Source organism: Phacochoerus africanus, chromosome 9 (assembly GCF_016906955.1).
Source record: "Phacochoerus africanus isolate WHEZ1 chromosome 9, ROS_Pafr_v1, whole genome shotgun sequence".
NCBI classification, from domain to species: domain Eukaryota; kingdom Metazoa; phylum Chordata; class Mammalia; order Artiodactyla; family Suidae; genus Phacochoerus; species Phacochoerus africanus.
This window is the reverse complement of record NC_062552.1, coordinates 32,326,589-32,345,028: the sequence shown is the minus strand read 5'-3', so window position 1 is coordinate 32,345,028 and position 18,440 is coordinate 32,326,589. Positions and strand designations below refer to the sequence as shown.

The following is an 18,440-nucleotide window of genomic DNA, read 5'->3' as shown; positions in this document are numbered from 1 at the left end:
CATGTTCTGCTTTCCTCACTTGGCTGGTCACTCACTGAGCAAGGGACCCTTCAGCTATTTGGATGGAATCTTTTGAAGCAGAACAAGCCTAAAACAGAGCTCTGAAATTGGACCCCAAACTATATCCAGTGTCTCCTCTTACTAGTTTGTTCTCTCAGAGCTCCCTCCCACCACACTTGCCCACCCACAATTTGTCCAAGCAGGATTCCCTTCAACACCCAAGGGCACAGTCTCATCTTATTTTGTTCTCTAAGGGTGCAGGTGTTTACTAGCTGGCTGGCAAAACAGTGGATGCTGCTGGGCATATGCATTGGTTTAGACCAGTGGCTGCACACGGATTCCTCAGGGACTTTTTTTTCTTTCTTTTTTTTTTTTTGTCTTTTTGCCTTTTCTAGGGCCGCTTCCCATGGCATATGGAGGTTCCCAGGCTAGGGGTCTAATTGGAGCTGTAGACGCTGGCTTATGCCAGAGCCACAGCAACGCAGGATCTGAGCTGCGTCTGCAGCCTACACCACAGCTCACTGCAACGCCGAATCCCTAACCCACTGAGCAAGGCCAGGGATCAAACCCACAACCTCATGGTTCCCAGTCAGATTCATTAACCACTGTGCCATGACGGGAACTTCTCCTCAGGGACCTTTTAAAAAATGTGAATGTCAAGAGTTCTCTTGTGGTTCTTCAGGTTAAGGATCTGGCATTGTCACTGCAGCAGCTCAGGTCGCTGCTGTGGTGCAGGTTCGCTTCCTGACCTGGGAAAATAGGCACGGCCAAAAAAAGTGAATGTCTAGGCTCTCTCTCAGACCAGCTGCATGCGGATCTTCAGGTCTGTCTGCCTTTCCCAACTCAGATAACATGCTAGACCATCTGCTGAATCAGGGAAGAGACCAAGGGCAACAGCATGACAGAGTGTTTGAGAAAGGGGCTCTGGAGTGATACCAGCTAAGTTCAGATGCCAGCTGCACGCATGTCTATGTGGTCCTGGGCAGCCTCTGAGCTTACAGCTCCTTCCTCTGTCCGTGGGGCAATGATAACTGCACCTCCTCGTGGGGCTGCCACGAGCATCACTTATCAAATACTGAGCACTGCAGTGCAGGCATAGAGTTAAGGGCTCATTAAAGGTTCACCACTTTATTCCTCCTTTCTAGCTTTCTCCCCAGGATCCTTTCTGAACCCCTCTCCCCTTCCCTCTTCTTCTCAAAGCCTGGTGTGGGGAAGTGCTGCGCCAGGGGAGCAGGTAATGACAGTACAGGGAATTTGGGGGAGCCATATCCTCACAGGTGCCTGTGCCACTGCCCGCTCTGCCCATGCTGGGAACAGCCCTAGGAGGAGGGTGAAGTGGATCAGGGGCCATTGGGAAAGCTGCACTGCCCTCCACGATCCTTTGTGAGGGCTGTCCTCTTGTGCCCTTACCCCTACCCCAGGCACTGGGCGGAATCAAAAGCTGAATTCGGGGAGAGTGGTGGCAGCAGAGATACCACTGATGAGCCAAGACCTCCCTGCCTCTCTCTCCTGGCATGAATGCACAAGTCTGTAACGGCAGCAGCTTTTCCCAGCACCATCTGACATTTCTTCTGGATTTGCTTCAGCTCCTAGCCGAGCACTCCATAAATTCTGCTAAGGGTGGGGAAGGGGAGGGAGGGATGGGGCAGGGGATAGGAGGGTTAGAGTACAGACTAGAAAAGGTGGATTATTACAACACAGACAGTCCTAAGATTCCCTCCTGAGGAGGGGAAAGTAAGTACACCCCAAAAGGGAAGCTGGGGGACTCCCAAGGAAACACTTCATATACTTCAGCATCTCACACGTGGAATAGCACGTGGAAATGAGCAAGAACGCAGGCTGCAGATAAGCAAACGCCCATAGGTCAAGTCTACCCCACCTTTATATGAACATGGTAGTTACCTTTCTCCTCAGAGAGGGTGGGTGTAGGTGTGGGCAGATCTGCTGGGCCCAGTGAGAAGGCTGAAAGGAGCTTGCCTGGTGTCCTAGTGCAGCCACATGGTTTGGCATCTTCTTGTCCTATTGCAGTTAGCACAGGATGTTTGCTGTGTCTACCTCATTCCTCTATTTTCCACCCCTGAAATGCCTTCAAACCTCACCCATCACTGGGGACCCAGGTGAGGTGCCATTGCTGGGAAGCTCCCTTTGCTGCACCTTCTCTTTCTCTTAACTCCGAAGGCTTTTACTGTCAGGCCCTCACATCCCCTGACCAACCACTATCTTGTGATGCCTCATGTGCTACCTCATACCATTATTTAACTTTTGGTTTCTGTGTACTATATTCCTTACTGAAGCTGGGAGCTCCCTGAGATCATGGCTTCTGAATCTATGAAGCAAGTACAGGAGCTAGAATAGAGTTGAGCATATTCATACAACCATTCAGCAAACCGTTATTGAGCATTTGCAACAGGCAAAGCACTGTGCTAGGTGCTGGGCTTTCAACACTGAACAAGATAGACTAATACACTGCAGGCATTTAGTGAATGTTTGCTAAACAGGTGTGTGGCTGGCTAGATGGATGGGTTGGTGGATGAGTGGATGAGGTCCCTATTGTGTCACTTCTCTGTTCTGTTACTGCAGAGAAAAAGTGTTGTTGTTTTTTTTTTTCTTTTTTTTTGGCCACGCTATGTAGTGGCTTGATGTGGGATCTCAGTTTCTAGACCAGGGATTGAACCCGAGCTGCTCCAGTAAAAGTGCCAAGTACTAACCACTAGACCACCAGGGACCTCCAAAAAGCTTACTTCTTTACTCTCCTGTAATGCCACAACTGATCTGGAGGGAAGGCAGTCCCAAGAAATTTAGTCTTTTGGGTTTTTTTTTCCCCTGGCCCTGCCCACAGCACTGGGAGTTCCTGGGCCAGGAATTGAACGCACACAACAGCAATGACAATGCTGAATCCTTAACCCGCTGAGCCACCTGGGAACTCCAAAATATTTAGTCTTTTTTTTTTTTTTTTTTTTTAGGGCCACACCTGCAGCCTATGGAAGTTCCCAGGGTAGGGGTTTAATTGGAGCTGTAGCTGCCGGCCTACACCATAGCCACAGCAATGCCAGATCTGAGCCTCATCTGTGACCTCCACCACAGCTCACAGCTCAAGAGAAGGAAAGATACTCACTGAAGGCATCTACTTGGTCATGCTGGGGCCAGAAGAGACTGGGGCCAACAAATCTAGGACTGGATTCCCAGGGAATCTTATGGAATCCACAGGGTCCCAGGGTTTCCAGGTGTTCTCTGGGACTGCTCGGGCATCTCTTCAGAGCATCCCCATCAGACACATGTCCCCAGCCTCAGTGCTAACTAACACCTGATGACAGGGTGCCAGGGGCCACCTGAGACCAGCATTCTATGGCTGCTCCTGGTTGGTTCCTTTACCCCTTCCTCCTCATTGCCTCCCACATCCAGGTAACCTCCAGAGAAGAACCCGCCCAGGTTTTGGCCATGACACCCCAACCTGCAGCACGTGCCCCTGCATGTACCTGCACATCTGCTCTACCTCTAGATCAACTAGGGAAACTGGTGGAGCCTGGCATCCCAGCTCCGGCTTCTCAGGCTGACTTCCCAGTTTGGAACTGGGCTTTGACCTCAGCTGGAGCCTGGGCCCATCCTCACCCTGGACAAAGCCTAGGTAGGGGTGAGGAGGCCTGTAGAGAGTCCAGGAAACCACACAGATGACCCTAAGGAGAAGAGACAGAGCACTTTCTTGTTAAAAAAGTATGCTTCCCTCTTATGCCAGCTTAGCCTGCTCAACAGAAGAGCCAGGACGAGCAGCTGGTGCTTAGTGGCTGCAGAGATGCAGGGTTGAACCTGACAGCCTCCTTATTTATCCCCTAATCCAGCTTCTTGCTCATTTGAATGTACCCCTAAATGGACAAGGATTTTGTCCTTTTCAGTGTGGACTAACCCAACAACCCTGAGTCAGAGGTCTCTGGAGAACAGGCAGGGCGGAGGATGGTGGGAGTGGGGGGGAAAGAACAGAACACTGTAGAGGGAGAGGCAGCAGTGGGCAGGGGCACAGGTCTGATTATAGTCTTATCTCTCCACACTGATGGAAAAATAACAAGATAAACAGTGATGATGTCAGATGACAGATAATTCCACTAAGTATGCACAGTTCTTTCACGTAGGTCATTTCATGTGGTCCTCGAACTGGAGAGGTGAGGAGCAAGCCCAGAGCCTGTATCTGGGAAAAGAAAATGGCTAGTGCGGAGCCTGGACCGAGGTTTTCTGCCTCAAGGTCTGGTGAGCTCTCACCATACACTGTCCCTCTAACCTGTGAGGGAGGAATCTGTGCCTTAGCTGTCACTGTGCCTCCCCCACCCCCACTCAGCACCTAGCCCAGCATGAAGCAAACATCTAACACATAACCATGGAATGGCCTAGAACTGACATTCGGATGTTCCTGGTAGCGGGTCAGCAGTAGGCACACGGATGCTCTGAGGCCTTGGGCAGGGGCCCTGCAGTGGCCAGGAGGGCAGGGCTGCGCATGGGCCGGGAGGAGGGCGGCTGTACTGTGCTGGGAGCAGACAGAGCAGCAGTGAGGAAGGGGCGGGAGTGAGCAGTGGGCAGGTGTCTCCTGCCCTTGGATTCACTACGCTGGGCCAAGCAGCTGGTTAGAAACAAAAACAAACACCAGGGATACAGGTTCCTGCTGTTAACAGCTTCAAACCGCCAGAGGAAAACTCCAAATAAATATAATTAGAAACTTGTAAAAACGTCCTCTCTGTAAACCTGCTCCCCAGGGTCTACCCTTTAAGCGCCCCCCCCTTCTCCTGCTTTCCCCCCCCCCCATGCTCGCATATCCTGACACTCCACCCTCACCCAGGATTCCTCACTCTGGGTCTTCTCTCCAGCCCAGCAGCTCCCACCCAGCTCTGTCTTCAGCTTGTTACCATCAGGGACCTGATGCAGACAGGCCCTGGCCTGGGGCTCTGAAATGCAAACCCAGCGGCTCTCTGGGGCTGTGGTTACAGCCACAGGGGCACCGTGGGGCACAGCACCCTACTTAAGAGTCATCATTCCACCTGAAGGGCCAAATTGCAAAGTCCAATGGCAGCTGTGGAACAGTGCTTTGCTCTGACAAGGGGAGCTGTCTAGGTTGGAGCAGAATAGAGAGAGCTAGACTTGGAAGTGAGAATATATGGTGTGGGACCTGAACTGGGGCCCTGGGGCCTTGCCCAGAACCCAAACATTTCAGCTCTTCTTCCTAGTGTTGTTGGATACATACACATTCACACACTTGTTCGGCAGGGGCTGTTTCCAGGGGGAGCGCCCCCACTTAAGGACACAGTAAGAACTACAGATATGTGCCCACATCACTGGGTGGGGAAAGGAAGAGTAGCCACATGATGTAGCCCTGGGCAGGGGACAGTGAAGCAGACCCAGGGAGGAAAGGGCCTAAGATTCCGGCCAGAAGCTTGGGGAGGAGTGGGGCTTGCTATTCCACCTTCAGCAGGAAGGATTTCTAGGAGATGCTTAATCTCAGAGCTGAAAGGGACCCTATGGATATGTGTCCATTTTATGAGTGAGGAAGAGAATTTCACTTATTTCCTCGGAGGCCCCAATCCTCAGGCTCTGCATTTGCCTAAACCCACTGGTACCTGTCACACTCCCCACCCCAAGCCATCTGGGGCTGGCAGTTTGTAGCATGTAAAGAACACAGGGGCCAGTCTGGCAACAGAGGGGCCAAAAGGGGCAAGAGGAGGGTCTGTGTTCCCCATCAGGCCAGGCGACTACCTCTTCTACCGCTCGAACATCCCTGGGTGGGCAGCGGTGTCGCTTTCCCTGCAAGGACCAGCAGCCCCTCTGTTTCCATACTCCTGTCTAACAGCTGAGCCTGAAGAAGCTGTCCCCAGGTCTGGGCCTCTTGCGGGCACTGCCAGCCTCAGAGTAGCTCCGCAGTTTCCAGCCCTGACAGGGACTCTTTCTTGTTGGCGGTCATGTGCTAAGGGTACAGGACGTCAAAAGAGGCCCATACCCTGACACACGGGGACCAGAGCTGGGGGCAGGGACTGGGTTAATTCAGGCAGCAAGCTCCTTTACTTCCACCTCCTCAAGAGGGTCTGAAGCCATCCACCCCCTCCCCTCGCACTCAGCTGACTTCTTTACTTCTCCAATGAAAACAAAATGCACATGGCCGGCTTCCTTCTTCCTCTCACCGGAGCACTGCATGCACGCGTGCGTGCGTGCGCGCGCACACACACACACACACACACACACACCCTGAGTCATGCACATGCACGCTCACACGCCCCAGTGAGTGCACACCACGCATTCCCAGACTCACACCCAGGGCCAGCTCCTTTTACAACAGGTCCCAGTCACTCACATCTCAAACCGGTTCTCAAGTTCTCAGATTCCTCAAGGTTTCAGGAAACAATCTCATTTCGGGGTTGCTGAAACCCTTTTTTTCTCTCTGCCTGCAGTTATTCTGGCCTCAGTGTCTTCTCATCTCCTCTCTCTCGCTCCAGCCTGCAGAGACTCAGGAGATGAGGGGGAAGAAGAGGAGACCTCCCCTGGCCCAGGCTTTTCCCAGCCCCCCAGGGGACAGGTCACTGAGAGAAGAGAGGTCAAAGGGATTCCTGAGGAATTTCTAAGCTGTCCACCCCCCTTCTCCACCCTCTAGGAAAAATGAAGGGGGGGGGGGTCAGGCTTAAAGGGAACTGACTGAAGATCATGCTGGCAAGAATGGGGACTGGCCCTGCCCCTCTCTCCCCAGAGTGACCTGGATGCGGCACGGGCAGTAGCCGCCTGCCCACAGGGCCACCCTCACCCGCTGACTCGGTTATGGTTTTCATTTCATATTTTGGAGGGAGGGGCTAGGAGGAACAGTCCCCTCACTGTAAGGGCTGGCCACAGGAGCCCAGGGAAGCAGGGAGGAGAGGAAACAGCCACATTAAAGAGGAAGAGAGCGGTGGGGGGAGAAAGAGACACACATACACCCAGACAGAGACCCGGAGAGACGCACAGAGACAGAGAGACACTGTTTGCCACCAGATGAAGGCTCTCAGTCCCAGGGATGGTGTTACTAGGAAACTCTAAATACACGACTTTATCAAAATTCTGTCCCTAATGAGGAGAGAAAACAACCAGGTAAACTAAACGGCTAGGCTGGCTCTCCCTGCCCGCCCTGGGGACAAGTTTTCCCCAGGAGGCCAGGAGACCTTTTCATTCAGCTGTAACCTGAGCCCTATGCAAGGATTAGGTCTTTTTAACCACTGCTGCACACACACACCCCCAAAAAAGCAAAGCAAATTAATGCTTTTAAGTTAACAATTATCCTGGTTATCCAGTCTGTCTACTTTAAAATACACAGACAGGCACTTGAAAAACACTCAAAACCATGTACCCTATTCTCACTGTTTCCCAGGCACACAAGCTCACCCACCCACGCATCCACACACAGTTCTCAAAGACACCAAAACATCCCTATACATGCTTAACGACTCAGTCACAACAGACAGACATCCAGCTATGTCACCTGTGGGTGAGCGTGGTAAACCACACACATGCACGCACGCACACACACACACACACACACACACATATATTCACCTGCATACTCAGGGCTCCTCTCCTTGTCCCTGCCCTCTCCATTCCATACCACTTTGGTTTTCCCTGGTAAATCTCTGGGGAAAAGACACAGAGACACAGATATCCCCAGAGGTTCAGGAAATCTTGGCAACATACTTGCCAAGGGTATCTGTATGTTAAAGACCTGCTAGAGCGTCGTTTAAAAGCATGTGGCATTCAGAGCACACCTTCAGGCACTGGTGATAAGTTTGGGAGCAAGGGCCATCCACAGCACTGTCTATGGGTAAGGCTGCTCTGCCTGCTCAGAAGTTGTCCTTCCTGCAACATTGGCCTGTGGATTTGGGACCAGAGACATTCTTCTAACCCAGTAGGCTTATTGTTAGGCAATCTCTGGCAGACCAGGTTGATAAATTTCCCGGCTAGTAGGGTTAAAGGTAGCTGAAGTGACAGGCTTGGAATCTATGCACACCTAGACTCAGGGATCAAGAAGGAAGGAAGATGCAAAGCTAACTGCAGCCCAGTCAGAGCAAGTGTGGCTTCAATGTGAGATAAGCAGTGGGCAAAACTATAGCCTCTAAGTTCCCTGAGGGCAGGGCCTCCACTCTTGGCTGCATTTCTCACAGCGCCAGCAGGATAAAGTGAAAGAGGGAGCCTGAAGTACCTTGGAGAGATTCTGAGTCCTTCTGTCCCTGAAGGACAAGTTAATCTCTCAGGCTTGAAAGCCTGGGCTTGATAGCCTGGGCTTGATGGCACCTGTCCCTTCTAGAAGTCTCCATCTGCCCCACGACCCCCCCCAATACTGCTTGCTCCCCCTTTTGCCCCCAGTCTCACTAGGCCACTACAGACACTGGCTCCAACTTGAAAGAGGTCCTTATCTTGTCTCTAGATTACTGCATGAAATCTGTTCCTTCCTTCAGACTAAACTCCCTAGCTAATTCCATGTTATGAGTAAGTCAGCATGCACTACAAAAGCCAGCTTTGTTTATGAAAACACAAGCAAATCCAGCGGGGAGAGGGGCTGCTCACAGACTGGGGGTGGCAGTGGTAGTGGGCTGTCTGGAACCAAGACTAGAGAAGAGGTATTTTGGAGTTGGCAGGGGTGGGGGTGAGGTCCAGTATTTGACAGCCAAGGGTCTCTAGTGTTTGGGTCTGTTAAAGCACAGGCTGGAGGAGAAAGAGAGTAGTTGAAGAAGGAGTGCTGGGGGAGAAGAGGATGGCACTGATATGGCACCTTCCATCCAGGACACAGAGCAACTTAAGAGTCAAGTGCTCAGGCTCCAGGACACAGCGACCTGACTGCTAGAGACTCTGGCTTCCCCAACTCTCAAGTTCAACATTCCCTTCTGGCCCAGCCACCTCCACACCCCAACCTGGCTTCAAGGAGCCCCCACGACAATAGGCAGAATCATATTCTCCAGGGCAAAGCTTTACCAGGAGGAATTTTCTTTTTGTCCATATAAATCTCGTCCTGGGTGAGGACTCAATGCGGGAAGGGTGCAGCAGGAGGTCAAGGGGGAGGGGAGGCTGACCCCAGGAGAATTGTAGCCCACCAGCCTGGTGTCTGCCAGCACAGCCTTGGGACTGGCCAGGCAATGAGCCTGGGGTCAGGGAAGGGGGCGGGAGGGCCTCCCTGTCTCTCTCTAATTCCTGGAGGGATCTGTCAGGCTCCCCAGCCTGGAATTTTACTTTGTTATTTCAATGCAATTCTGACCTGGATTTAAATGGAATTGGAAACCAGAGGCCTTAATAAATAAATATTATGATAAGAAATGAAAGCCATGAAAGAGGAAAGAGACTTCCCCCCAAAGAGGCAGAAATGCGACATTCTTGCCCAGGGCCAGAGTCGCAGTTTTCTTCTCTCCTTCAGCCCCTACCATCCAGGGAGAGACAAGTTGGTTTTTTGGTTTTCCATAAAAGATCCTATTTTTCTTTAACATTTTTCTACCGATAAGACAACAACTTCGAAATTTCTGTCTGACTTTGAGGAGGACTGGGGACGAGGGGAAGAAATAATATGGCATGGCTGGAAAAGTTTTCATTCTTTCAGTCTCTCCAGGCCAGACCTGAAGTTTCTGGCAGTGTTTGAAAGCAGAGAAGATCCTACTTCTGGAGGACGAGAAGTCTTTCGAAGATGCTGCGGTGGCAGTGCAGTCGGGCAGAATTCTGAGGTGCGTGGTCACTTTTGACCCCCAACTTCTCACTCATCCGTGCCGCCCCGGCTCCTCCAGCCTTTCGCCTGGGGGCCCGGGGCGCAGCGCCCCGAAGTCAGGTCCCAGCCAAGGAGTGCGGGTGCCCGGTGCCCGGTCCTGACAGCCGCACGCTTCCCGGCACCTGCCCTGTCCCTCGGGAAAGGCGCCCCCGCCCTCGGGCCCCGCAGCCCCGGCAGCCCCGCGCCCGCGCGCCCCTCCTTCCTTACCTTGCACGGCTTTGCTGTGCTGGGCGGCGCGGGCGTGGACCAGCAGGACGAGCAGGCAGAGCCCGGGCACGCGCCCCGAGCCCATGGCTGGAGCTACGGGCGGCCGGGCGGCCGGGGCTGGTCTCGCAGCCCCGGGAGGGCGGAAGCGGGCCGGGCCCCCGCGCGCCGGAGGGGGGAGGGGTGGGGGCGCCCCGCCGGGGCCGGGACGGGGGCTGCGGGCGCTGGTCCCGGACCGCGGCACCCTCGGCGGGAGGCTCGCGATGCTGCCGGCTTCTCCCGGCCCGACGCCGGGGAGAGCGAGGCGGCGAGCGCGACGAGGCTGGGGACGCCCGGCGCCGCTGTCGGAGGGCGGCCCCCGCCCTCTCCAAGCCCGGCTCGGCAAGCGGCGGCGGCGGGGCTGCTCCGTACAATCCCCCCGAAGTCCCAGCTTCGCCGGGAGAGAGCTGCAGCTGGAGAGCGCGCCGAGCCCGAGCGAGAGACCTGAGAAAGGGGAGGGGAAACGCAGCGCCAGAAACACGCCCTTTCTGCTGCTCTTTCTTCCTCTCTCGCTCTTTCTCCGTCTCTCAGGCTCCGTCTCTTTTTCTTCGCCTTTCTCCTCCTCCTCCTCTTTCTCCTCCTCTCCTCGCTCCTTTTCGTTTTCTTCCTCCTCCCCCTCCTCCTGCTCCACCACCTCCTTTTTCGTGCCCTTTTTTCTTTCAAATGGGGCCTCGGCGCGGCGGCCGCTCCCCCTGCGCGCCCGGGCGCGGCAGCCCCCTCCCCAGGCTGCCGGGCCGCTGCCTGCAGGAATTTACAATCCGGCGCTGGGGGAGCGGGCCCGGTCTCCATGGAAACGGCTTCCCCGGGAGCAGGGAGGTCAGGCGCAGACCTCGCACAATCAATGGATCAATGCAAGCCCCGCTCCGCTCCAGACCAAACAGCACCGGGCTCTGGCTGGTCCGCTCTCCCAGCGTAGAGAGCGAGGAGCTTGGGTGCGCTCGCACGCGAGGAGAGCTGTGCGACGCAGGTTTGCACGCACACCTTCAAGAGAAGACAAAGAGCGTGAAGGGTGGGGGGGGGGGCGGTTAGGGCGGACCGGATTGCATGGGCACTCAGGCGTGCCCCCTGTCCCAGCCGGACACGCAGGACACCGCCAAACAGGACTTCGAAAAACAGAGCGGTGCCGACAGCGACAGCGGGTCGAGTCACGCCCCCCCAACTCTTCCCACACCCGCAAGACTCAATCCCCATCCTAGTGCTGAGTCCACTTTAATTGAGGACCAGGAAGAAAGTAGTCTTCCCCCAGCTGAAAGTGCCAGGTCCAGGGCAGACTCCTTTGCAGTTAAGGCCTCGGAGGTGGCGCCTCAGTATACCCTACCCCGTAGAGACCAGGGCTCCAGTGTAAAACACTCTCCTTTGCTGGGCACAGGGGCAAAAGCTAACCCGCAGAAATCTGTCTGTGTGTGTAGGTAAACACAAGGACTCAAAGACAGGCACGACATTCTCCTCCAAACCTGCCCTCCCACCTTCAAGATGTGGTCCCGACCAGAACATTCTTAAACTTTCATCCTTCCAACTCGCAGAAGCGGAAAAGGAAAGATAAACGGTATTTTTAAAAATAGGGGAAAGTGTGCCAGAGGAGCAGTGTCCCTGAACCATGCACAGCATGGCCGACACCTCCTGATGCTTTCACCAACTCTGCATCTTCTCTCCTTCCATTTGAGGGGAAAGAGGAAGGACCTCCTGAAAGGTGGTGAGAGCGATCTTGGAGTATGAGGCTTTGCTCAGACTCAGACTGTCCTGTCCCAGGCAGGTACTTACAATTCAGAGCTAGTTTTCTGTAGGGAGAAGAACTTTGGGGTCCAGACTAACCTCACAGAGCCCTCAGGGTACCCAGGAGGAAGGGACAATGACCAGCATCCCCCTGAAAATAACTCAGTTCTTAGGCCCTTGATGCTGGCAGCCCACATTAGCTGGGGTGACAGGTGGGCTTTGTCAGAGGCTTCCTTAACCCCCAGGAGAAACCCTGAGACTTTCCTTCCCTGGAGACTGACTGGAAAAGGAGGAGGCTGCAAACAGACTCAGGCATTTGAGGTGCTTGTCCTGCCTCTGTCCTGGGATGAAGATTACCTTTGGGCAAATCACAGCTCAGTGGGCCTCAGTGACCTCATCTAGAAAACAAGAGGGTGGATTAGCTCAGTGGTAGGAAGAAGACAGTGCCCTTGGGAAGGCTGGGGGAGGAGGCCTGGAGAACCCCTGCTTGGCATGAGAATTGATGGTTGTAATGGGAGCACATAGGTCCTGGGAATGGTGTGTAGGCCACAAAAGGTTGGATCTGATGATCTCTGAGGTCCCTTCCAGCCCTGTCACTCTAGGACTCCCTCCTTCCTTCATTCCATTGGCAAACCCCTCCCCTTGAAGCAGCTTTGCCTGCTGCCACCAATTACGTGTAGGGCTGGAGAACAAGTGCAACCTTGCCATCTTCTTTGCCCCAAACAGGAGTGTGGTTTAAAAAAAAAAAAGAAGAAGAAGAAGAAAGAAAAGGAATTGGAGGATGCCAGATGGTGCCTGATCTACATGGGGGCACAGAGAGCTGATTAGCCCCCCAAGGCAGGGAAGGACGATGGCATGGCGCCTTGCTCTGCCTCTGCCTTGCTTTGGACACTAGTGGGCGCTCCAGTGGGCCCCTAGGGAGGGGGGGCTCCAGCCTGCCTTTACACCACCGATGAGGTGGGCATAGAGGATTCTCTATGGCAGATTAGTAGGTCATCTCAGATCTCCTCTCCAGCTCAGCATGATTTCCTGGGCCTCAGAGTATGGATATTACTCTGGCCTGCGGGGAGGGAGAGGAGGTGGCCCCACTTTAGCCTCCATATCTCTTGCATCTTGGTGTCTTTTATTCAAGTTTCCTTCAGAGCAGAAACAGGTCTTATATCCGTAGGGTACTGTGAATTGGGGTGCTCTGCCCTGTCTACTTCTGCAGGGACTCACAACTGGATAGCTACTTAGGAAGATAACAAGGCAGGAATAGAGAGATGGCTTTTGCAAGTGCTACTACCAAAGCAGCAGTGCAGGCTGGACCCTCCCTGGCAGGGGCAGAATGTCCCCGGCTTCTCTGGGCCTCCCACACTCACTCTCAGGCTGCACTTTGCTTTGGGGCTTTACTTTTTTTTTCAGGAATACCTCTGTCATGCGTTTCACTCTAATTTCTCCTGCAAATGTCTAGGGAGAGGATGGGGCTGGCGGGCCCAGAGCCGATACCTCTCGATTCTGATCCTGCTTCCAAGGACACCTCTGCCAGGGCTCTGCCACATTCAGGGACTCCTCCTCCCCTGCCAAGTCTCCTCCCATGAGCCTTTGGTTTTCTTTCTGCCCCTCAGGTTCCCCATCTGTAAATGAGTCCAGGGCCTCTATCTTGACAGGCAACATAGTCTAACAGAGAACAAGTGCACATGGAAACTAGGCTACCCCAAGGTCAATGTCCGGCCAAATATCTATTTTGACTGAGTTATTTCATTTCTCTGAGCCTCAGCTTCCTCATCTAGAAAGTGGGTATGTCCACACAACCTCCCAAGTGAGGCATCATCTCTCTTTAACTACACTGGCTTTAGAGGAAATAAACCTGCAGTTCAGATCTCAGCTGTGACTCAGGTAGGTTACTCAATCTCAGTGAGCTTCAGTTTTTTCTTCTAACAAAAGGAGTAAAAATACCCATCTCATAGGGTTATGGTGTTAATTAAATGAGATCATGAATGGAAAACCCCTGGCACATAGGCGTTCCATAGGTGGTGGCTCTTTGTTGGTATTTCCACTACTTCTCAAAAGGAACAAAGGCCTCAAGTGTCTTTAGGAAAGGTGTCTTAGTGCCTGGGGACAACCAGTCTTGTCCCAGGCCAGACTTTGACACAGCGAAGTGTGATGCAGCCAGCTGGGGGCGAGCCTCACCACCCTCCCATAGGCTACTGTCTGTCACACTCCTGCTGAGGAAGTTCCCAAAATGCCAAGCATTCCAGCACACTGCCCTCATCAGCAGCACATTGGAATTGGAAAGTTGGAAGGACACTTACCTGCCAGGTAGAGTAGCTCCAGAATCCCCCTTTCCCTACCGCTTTGTACCTCTTTCCTGCCTCAAAAAGGCACAGACACTCTAGGGCACAAATCAGAGCTCACTGCTACCACTCACACAGTGCTTTTCTATGTGCCAGGTCTATCCGGCAAGAATTGTTATCTTCATTTTGTTGATGGAAAAGTGAGGCTAAAGTCACTTTTCCCAGATGACTGAATAAGAAGGGACAGAGTGGAGTTCCCCTTGTGGCTCAGCGGTAATGAGCCCGCCTAGTATCCACGAGGATGTGGATCCCTGGCCTTGCTCAGTGGATTGAGGATCTGACATTGCCATGAGCTGTGGTGTAGGTTGCAGATGAAGCTCGGATCTGGTGTTGCTGTGGCTATGGCGTAGGCCAGCAGCTGCAGCTATGTTTCAGTTCCATATGCTGCAGCTGAGGCCCAGAAAGAAGGAAAGAGAGAGAGAGGAAGAAAGGAAGGAAGGAAGGAGAAAGAAAAGCAGAAAGTAAAAAAAAGAAAGAAAAAAAAGAAGGAACAGAGCCAGGGCTTGGGGCCTAAGCTTAGCTCTGAAATACGTACCCCTCTCTGTTCTCTCTCCAGTCTCTGAAAACAGAGAGACCTAACACATTCTTGCTCCTGTGACAGTTTAATCACTTGGGGCAGACCAGGCCCAGTGGTGTGAGGGTCATAGACCAGCCCCTTCACATTCAAGACGTTGGAGGGCAGTGCGCTTGCTCTGGAGGGTCACAGAGGAGTAGAATTTCAGGGGACTTAACCATCACCTTTGTCTGATGACGAGAGGTCACAGGGCTGCCCTGAGTCACACATGGTATTTCAGAGGCAAAGCTAGAAGCAGAACTGGGGCTCCCCTGACTTCTGACTCCCAGATCAGTGCGCCCTGGCCTGTACCCTCTGAGCTGCCAGTCCCCCCACTTCCAGTTCTCGCTTTTCCTTTTCCTGATGATGTGATCCATCAAGGAATCCTGTCAAGTGGTGTATGGTACGTCTATCCTCCACTCAATGCCCGCGGTCCTCTGCCCTCTAGAGTGTGCAAAAGAAATAGAAAATGTGGTGCCTGATCAAAGATGTATTTCAGCACCAGGGCAGGATACAAGACCCCTTCGCATCACAAGGCCAATCCCCCTAAGGCCCTGGGTCTTACCAGGAAAGCAAGATTTGTATATGCAAAGTAATATCTGAATGCAATGTCAAGCAATCAGACAGAGCACCAGGGCAAGTCATAGGACACCAGAGTCAATCAGCCAGGGAGGCTGGAAGACATTAGGGGGAATTTGAGGAGACTCTTGGTGACGCTTAAACAGAAAGAGATGGATAAGATAGAAGGATAAACAAAAATCAGTACTTAGCAAATATATAGAGAAAAGGGAACAGTCACAACAACAACAATTTAAAAAAAATAGAAGAAGGGGGGGGTTGTATTAGGTCAGTGGACAGGTTGACCCTGGTCAATCCTTGTTTCCCACCTGCCCAGGATGGCAGGCGCCATTTGGCCATAGAAACAGAAGATTGGAAGAAACGTTCTCTCAAAGTCTGTTCCAGCCTTGGGATTCTAGGAGTAACTTGTTCCAAGGCATTTGGTCTTGTCTTTATGGTCCACTAGCAGGCCTGCCAGGACCTGGTGGGGGAGGGGGTGACCTGGTCCGAGCCGCCCTCCCCTGTTCCAGCCCTTCCACTTGCTCAGCCTCCTTGGCCCCTCATCCCAGTGTCCTCCAAGCCCTTCCTCCCTGCCCACCCCCACACCTGAGTCAATTTGCCACCTGCTTCCTCTCCACCTGCTCCCTGGCTGCTTCCATGAAGGAAACAACGATCTCCACCCTGCCAGTTGGCATCAACATTGATGTGTGGTTCCAGACTTCTCCACATCACACGGCCAGTCTCCAGACTTCCCTGAGCCTTTGTCCTGTCTCCTTTTGCACAGCTGCCTTTCCCAGCTCTGGATTCCCCTCTGCCATCCTCAGCCCCCTTGCTTCTCCATTCAGCTCTCGACTTCTGTTTCATTGAAAAGCCAACAGTGATCTGGCATGAACTTCCTGTCTCCTGCGCCCGCTCCCTCCACTCCTGGGAGAGGTCCCTCCTTTGGACCAAGGCCAATCCCACATCCATGTGCCCTACAGGGAACTGGTGCTGTCAGTTATCCTCTCCTTCTCCTCCTGTAGACACAGTAGAAGCCTCAGCATCCCACAGCAGTAGCAGACTCCCCTGGACCCTGCTGCCTCCTGTCCTTTCAGTCTCCTGGACTTCTCGGCGGATTATTTCCGCTCTCCGTCTCCACTGCTTCTGTCACCACTCACCCTTGTGCTGTCTGGCCCAGCCCCCTCTAACACCCCTCTTCCAGGTCTCTACTGACTTCCACATCTGGGGCTGCTGGCCAACCCTATCTGGCCTGACCTCTCTGCGTCATCAGAAGCTCTAAACGTTTTCCTTTCCCATCTTGGAGTCCTGCGTTTCCCCCAAAACCCTGCCAGCCACTCTCCCTTCCACTGGCCTCTTAAATGCTTAGAGCTTGGCTCTTTTCACTTTTCACATTATGTGGCCTCCCCTGGGACTCTAACCCAGGACAGCAAGGGTGGAGAAAAGAATATCGGCTCTGTGGTCACACAATTCTAACTTGAAACACCAGCTCCAACAATGGGTGAGTTTGAGCACATTTCTTCACCTCTCTGAGCTTCAACTTCCTCATCTAGGATAAAATTCTGACCTTGCAGGTTGTTGGAGAGCTACTGATAAGTCATGTGGAAGGTCCAGTACAAAGGAGAGGGCAGTTCATCCCACCTTGTGGGGCATTATGGCTCCAGCTGCCACCAGTGTGCCGATGACTCCCGAATCTCTCTTTCTAGCCCCATTTTCTTTTGAAGTCTAATTCTATGGGTCCGATTTTTCACATCTATGTCTCTGGCTCCCTCGTCTCTCTTCTAACTTGTCCTAAATTTTTACGTACTTGTAGATATTTCCACTGGTATTTTTCAAGATCTTAAGCTGAATCGAACCCCAGCTAAACTCACTGTTCCTCTCAACCCTCTCCCTTTTCCTGTCCTTCTGGTCTCTATCCTGGGGTTAACGGTCCCATAACCCACTCAGCAGCCCCAGCTGGTTGTCTCAGAGTCTGAAAAGACTCTCTCCTCCTCCGCCATCCATGTCACTAGATCCTGAGGGTGAAACTTGTGAAACCTCCCTCAGTTCCAAGCTTCCCCTTGACCCCCATTGCTGCGGCCTTGGTGCAGGCATTCAGTGTGTCTCCCATGGACAGAGTTAAGTTTCAACCCCTCCCATGACATATGTTGTCTTCTCTACCAGTCCCAAACCCTCCTCTCCAGTCACATTTCATATTTCTCTTCTGATCTCACCCAGGCCACCAGGCCTGGCACATGCCATGTTCCTGCCAGCTGGCAAGCCACTACCACCTTCAAGATCCAGCTTAAATGTACCTTGTCTATGAAGTCTTCCTACTGCACCAGCAGGCTTGCAGCTCAGTGGTCCTTGAAACCTACCCCTACGATGGCCTGGCCATCTGTACTGTATTGGTCTCTTTGGCTTGTCAGACATTTGAGGGTAAGACCCCAATTTGGTCACCACTGCATCCCCGGTCCCAAGCATATGCATGATGCATAATTGTGCTCAATCAGTGTTTGCTGAGTGAATGAAAGAGTGAAGGAATGGTGAGTTCATGGGAATCCAAAGGAGAGGCAGAGCATCCCTGACCTTCCTCCCTGCCTCCCATCAGCCTGAGAATGCTTGGGGTTGCCTGAAAGACTGGTGGAAGCAGAGGGGTTAGATGACTGGAGGGGCAATGTGGAAACCAGCGGCAGTGTGGAGATGCTAAGCTGAAGACAGACCCCATAGATGCAGGGGACCTAGGACAGGATTCTTTTGGCCAGGGACTCAGATTCTGGAAGACAAAGAATCAGAACTGGAACCTTCCAAGCCAGAGCCCAAGATCTCCCCCAGGGTTTGGAGAGTGGGATGATGGCAATCTGGATAAAGCAGCAGGAAGCAAGAGATGGGAGAGAAGCAGTCATCCGAGGCCTGGGACCAAGGTGGCTGGGGTGAGGTCCACAGGCAGGTTCCCCATCTGAACTTTGGGGAGGCAGAACCCTCATCATCACTACCCCTTCATCAGAGATCTTTCATACTGGTGCTTCCCATAATTAAAGGATAACTCCTTTGAGCTAAACTTGTGTTCCTTGGGTCCCAAATTCAAATATCTCTGTGAGAGAAGGTGGCAGGATTAATCCTTTGTCATTTAAAACTTTAGTTATGAGTTAGGACATTCCCTTCATGGCTCAGCAGTTAACAAACCCAACTAGGATCCATGAGGTTTCAGGTTCAATCCCTGGCCTTGCTCAGTGGGTTAAGGATCCAGCGTTGCCATGGGCTGTGGTGTAGGTCACAGACGTGGCTCGGATCCCGTGTTGCTGTGGCTGTGGCATAGGCC

The 18,440-nt window shown here is 52.9% G+C and overlaps 1 protein-coding gene and 1 long non-coding RNA gene across 13 annotated transcripts in view; one reads left to right on the top strand and one right to left on the bottom strand.

Annotated features, from left to right (window-relative positions):
- SCUBE3 (signal peptide, CUB domain and EGF like domain containing 3) overlaps positions 1-10,115 on the bottom strand; it is a 35,690-nt gene extending 25,575 nt beyond the window's left edge. For all 3 annotated transcript variants that reach the window (XM_047794379.1, XM_047794381.1, XM_047794380.1), the window contains exon 1: positions 9,947-10,115. In XM_047794379.1, coding sequence (XP_047650335.1) covers positions 9,947-10,031 — 85 coding nt within the window. In that variant the 5' untranslated portion in view covers positions 10,032-10,115. The remainder of the gene's footprint in view (positions 1-9,946) is intronic.
- LOC125134890 (uncharacterized) overlaps positions 1-18,440 on the top strand; it is a 55,952-nt gene that overhangs the window by 36,484 nt on the left and 1,028 nt on the right. For 6 of the 10 annotated variants that reach the window (XR_007136864.1, XR_007136857.1, XR_007136863.1 and 3 more), the window contains 2 exons: positions 9,578-9,698; positions 11,392-11,528. This is a non-coding gene — a long non-coding RNA (uncharacterized LOC125134890). Of the gene's footprint in view, positions 1-8,772; positions 9,003-9,577; positions 9,699-11,391; positions 11,529-11,646; positions 11,736-12,421; positions 13,574-18,440 lie in introns of all 10 variants that reach the window. The other 4 variants (XR_007136860.1, XR_007136861.1, XR_007136859.1 and 1 more) reach the window with 4 other exon arrangements.